We start from the raw sequence: 5,108 nt of genomic DNA on the forward strand, positions 1-5,108 counted from the left end.
CACATGATTACATTAAAAGAAAAAGTTGTGACAAAAAATTATATGATTCACAAAAGAAAATAGAATTTATTATTTAAGGATGAATTGATTATTACATGGCTATCAGTTTTTAACTTATAAAATATTTATTTGACGTTTCATATTAGTATGTTTTTGACATTATTGACTTGTTTAATGATTATTATCTAATGTCACCTTTTTTTTATTTTTTTACCTATAAAATCGATAATTAACACCTACTTAATTGTTTGATAGTCAAAATATAATAGGATGGGATAGAGTATGAAAACATGACACGAACAAAATAAATTTTAAATCTGTCAAATATTTGGTGTGTATCATATAACAAAATAGATAATAATATTGTATTCAATTGATGCCTTATTTAACATGGACCAAATAATAATAGAATCAATATGGTATAAATTATGTTGAAATGACAAATGTTCTATTTTATTTAAATTATTACATATATCTTTTCAAAAAGAAACTTTAGATATATTTTTTTATTTTTAATATAATGTCAACTAAGTTATGCATCATACAAACAACATAGAATAGTTGTCTTATGTAACATATCCTAGCCATCAATCAGATCCTTAATTTTTATTTTATATATAAATAAATTTATAAAAACAATAATTTGTATAAAAGATATTAATTAATAATGTTGATATTTTCTTTTGTTTGAGAGACTGTCAATGTTTTTTATAAGCAAAACTTCATTTAAAAAAAAAAAAAACGAAGTACAAGGGGAGCTCTTATTGAATACAAAGGTCTTACAGAGCCAGATTAAACAAACAAATAAAGACATTATAAGAAACCAGTGGGGGAAAGCATCGAGCCTGTTGGTACATCCTGTCGTGCTTGAACTATGTCCATTGATAGAGACTCTCAGGATTTAAAAGAAAGATCAAAGCCAAACTTATTTAAATTGATTGTTGTTGACATTAAATGAAATAACTATCTCATATTACATCTTATTCATAAGCTCAAACTAAAAACTTTTATTTAAGGAAATATTCATCAACACTTGATTAAACAGACGTTAACAACTTATAAACATAAACTCTACATAAAAGTACGTATATACTTCTACAGAAGAAATCTAGAGAGCCCCACTTTATCCCCGGTTTGCTTGACATCTTTCTCTGTTTGTTGTCTATACTCCCTCAAAGTGAATTTTCTGTAGATAGGTGGCTTGATTTGGCTTTGTATAATTGCCTCCTCAGAGGGGGAATAGAAAAATGCCATAGAAAACCTCTCTACTTTCTCAGCAGCAACCACTCTGTGTTTTATGCTTTTATAAACACCATTACTCAATGCCTGCACATTATAGGAAGCACGTATCAAAGTTAATTAATTTAGAAAGAATTCGAGAAGACTTGTTTTGGTCAACCAATATAAGATAGAAAAATCAAATTATTGAGAGTATTAATTTAACAATACATTTTTGTCAAGCCATTTTCCGGAACCGGTGATTGCTTTTTGATTGGAGTCCAAAAAAAAATAATTAAATGGCAAAAACCTAAAGCAACTTAATGCTTGCTAGAAATTGTGCTTTTTTCTTCAACGTGAATTAATTATGTCATTGTTAATATCTTATGACATGTGCATTTTATAAGCTATCCAATCATTTGTATTTATCTCACTTTTTTTTATTCATAAAAATTAAACATAATATCATAGAATTTAGAATATATATCCGCTTAATCAAATGAGTTTGACTCCCGTGATCATATTTAATTTCAAGCCTTTTTTGTCCATTGAGATTTGATGAAAATTTGGTGGGTTTTATCCATTATGGAGTGCTAATTGAAAATGAAAAGCACGCATACATATTGGGCATTATATTAAGACACACGTCCTCTATGTAATCATTGTCCTTGAAAATAATCATTTTCCAATATGCTACCTAGAATTTTAACTAAATTAGGAAATGAAATTTAGCATCTGTTCTGAAGAAGAAAAATTTAAGTTCTCTTTTAACATTTTTTTGTTAATCTTTCTATTTATCAAACAAAAATAATACATTTTTATATTTAAAAAATTTCCAAATATATTTACTTTATTTATAAGAGGATGAATAACAAAAAGTTATTGTACAAAAAGAACATTTTTCTAAAATTAATTATGAGATTTCACCTGAAATAAGTCACCAATATTAACCACCAGGGCATGTGGATTAGGCTTGACACCAACCCATTTTCCATCTTTCAGCAATTGCAATCCCCCAACCTGGTCTTGATGTACAATGGTAAGAAAACTAGTGTCACTGTGAGGCAACAAGCCATGCACCTTTGATGATATGGGGCATTGAGGGTATCTATTCAGTCGAATGAAAGAACTTTTTGGCAAGCAATGCTCTCGGAAATAGTTGGATTTCGTATTCAATTTGCAAACTAGTATTTCCGCCAAGCTTTGGGCAAGGGAAAACATTGTTATTGCAAAAACTTCAAGGCTTGATCTGAATTTTAAAAAGAAGTACTTATTAGTTATATAATTTGAGGCAAAACACACAAAGTATAGTAACACAACGAAGTCATTTGAAAGCATGCATGCCATTTCGGTGTTTATTAATAAATTTTTGTGTACCAAAAGAAAAGCATGCATACATGCCGTGAAAGTATTTAATTTGGAGGGGTAACGATGAAAAGTTTGAATACGAAAAATGATGCTTATCTGTCTTAATTTTCTATCCCTCTTTTTTTAAAAAAAATAAATCGTGTATTTGTATTATAGAACGATTCATTTTGTAGCAAAGCCATAATACGGCTCATTTTAAAATTTCTCTAACAGTTACTGAACGAGGATCATGTACATTTGTTACACTAATTTATTATCTTTTAGCTGGAAATGAAAAATTGTATATATCTTGAACTTAGTTCTATAATTATGTCCATTTCTTTTCAACCAAATTGGCTAAAAAAGACTAATTAGTCTATAATTATCTCACATTACTTCTTGTTACATTACTTTTATATCTATTGGAAAAGAGTCTTACACACACACTACTTTCTTTTCTGTTTTTTAAGTAATTTGATACTGTATTTTTTAAGTGTAAATGAAATGTTAGAAGAAAAAGGGTGACGTGACATGAATTGTCTAGCTTTAAAAGCTTGTGAAGAAAATGAAGATGTATGATCACGAGTTAGGTTACAGAGGCACCCACTATTGTACTAGTGCTGTTTGATAGTCATAATAAGTTAAAAACATCTATATCCGTCATAGTACACCAAAACAAGAAAGCTGTGAATTCAGTACGTATAAGCTAGGGATCGAATGGTAAATAAAGTAAATATAATAATTGGATGATATATAAACAAATTGAAAATTAAGAGGTGACATCCCGTTAAGTTGTCTTTTTATATATATATTTTGTTTGCAATTTTTGGTTCCTTGAAGAAAATCTAGTTGTTGCATATATATCCCAATGTTTTTACTTTTTGAACATATATAGTGCCAAAAAGAAAGAAAAAATTGGAGATGCATCATGTACCTCAGAGTTTCATGCTGGTCCATCCTTGAGATGTCTGTCAGATAGAAATGAAAGGCTTCTGACCATGACAGCTGTCTCAGATTGGTAGCAAATGGATTCCCCCACCTGTAAGCTTTGCCTTGTGTTGATGACTTGTTCAGAAAGGGTTGATAGAACACTTTCTTTTGCTCAATTTGCAGGCTCTTCAGAAGCTCATGTGAAATTCCATGATTAACAACTTGAAAGAAACCCCATTCTCTTGCAGCTTCTGCAATTTCCCTCATGCATTCTTCTCTCTCAAGACTTAACCGGCCAAGGTCGATCAAAGGTATATCACATCTCTCTACTATGAACTCATTCCTTGAATCCCCTAAGTGTTGTTGCACAAGGGTCTTGTAGGTCTCGAGGAATGGTGGTTCATAAGCCATTTGGGAGCTATATGTGTATGAAAAGGTTACACTAGCTAGCTTCAAGAAAAATAATCAATTATTAGGTATGTGTACCACAAATTTTAATGACAAGAAAATCAGAAAATTAAGCTTAATTAGTATCCAATTGCTTCAACTTATTTTATGAAACTTATGTGATTTTTTTTAAAAAAATATATAAATAAATGATCATTTCTCTTAAAACATATTTACGCATGCATTAATTTATGCTCAATGGATTCTCTAGGTTCAAACAGAAGATTAAGCTTTCATGCAAAACTCGGGCTGAAAATGTTGCCAGTATTTAGTGCTAGTAGCAACCACTGTTGCCCTAATTTCTGTGATAAAGAGACTCACAAAATCTGGAGTGTCACCTATATTTGATGTAAAGTAATATATATACTTCTATCTATTTAAAAGTTCAACTATGAGCCTGAAAGGCTTCATATATAGACATATAAGATAATAATAAAAAAGTTATGTCAGGATCAAAGTTTAAACTGTGCTTGTGTGAAGATGGTTATGAAATTTCAACCAACTTGGTAGCTTTCAAATGCTACCCTTAGTAATCTAGGGGAATCCGGTTAAAAGAAGACACAGCATAGAAAAGTAAATGTAAAAGGAAAGAGAGTGATACTTTGGTAGCTAGCTATAATAAGGACTTGATTTATTCTAATTTAATTCTATATACGTACCAAAGAAACTCAAGGTAAAACTAGTCCTTGCGTGAAGAAACTTCTAGCTAGTTAATTTTGGGATAAGAAAAATGGGTCGATCATGAATGGGATTAAGAACAGTACGTAATGGGTTAGTTTAGATTTCTTAATGAGATATTGGTGGTTGCACACATATTTATATGCATTGTGAATCCAGAAACTTTGGAATAGCGCTATACAATTAAGTATATGGCTATATCAGAGACCACGCGGCCAAGCATAGCATCAGAAAAAAGAGAGGATAAACGCATGCAACCACAACTGCAACATATACGAAATCAGTTCTTGACTTGTAGCCGCGAAGTACAAAGTGGAATAAACGTACGTGCGTTGAGAGTGTAAGCGCAACCAATCAAATTTTACATTGTTACTCTGATTTTAAATTACGATTGCGTTCAGTAAAAAAAAATAAAAATTAACTACATGCAATTGTAATAAATTGAAATACTTTTATATTGTGGTCGCAATTACGATTGTGAACTACAA

The 5,108-nt window shown here is 30.4% G+C and overlaps 1 protein-coding gene across 1 annotated transcript; it reads right to left on the reverse strand.

Moving 5' to 3' along the window:
• Nucleotides 1-996: 996 nt before the first annotated feature.
• Nucleotides 997-3,906, reverse strand: LOC114375593 (gibberellin 2-beta-dioxygenase 8-like). Its single transcript, XM_028333420.1, has 3 exons — nucleotides 3,500-3,906; nucleotides 2,146-2,467; nucleotides 997-1,326 (listed from the first exon to the last, which is right to left on the reverse strand). The coding sequence occupies exons 1-3, from the start codon at nucleotides 3,904-3,906 to the stop codon at nucleotides 1,096-1,098; spliced, it is 960 nt and encodes a 319-aa protein (XP_028189221.1). The 3' UTR covers nucleotides 997-1,095.
• Nucleotides 3,907-5,108: the final 1,202 nt, after the last annotated feature.

This window comes from Glycine soja, chromosome 11, assembly GCF_004193775.1.
Source record: "Glycine soja cultivar W05 chromosome 11, ASM419377v2, whole genome shotgun sequence".
NCBI lineage: Eukaryota > Viridiplantae > Streptophyta > Magnoliopsida > Fabales > Fabaceae > Glycine > Glycine soja.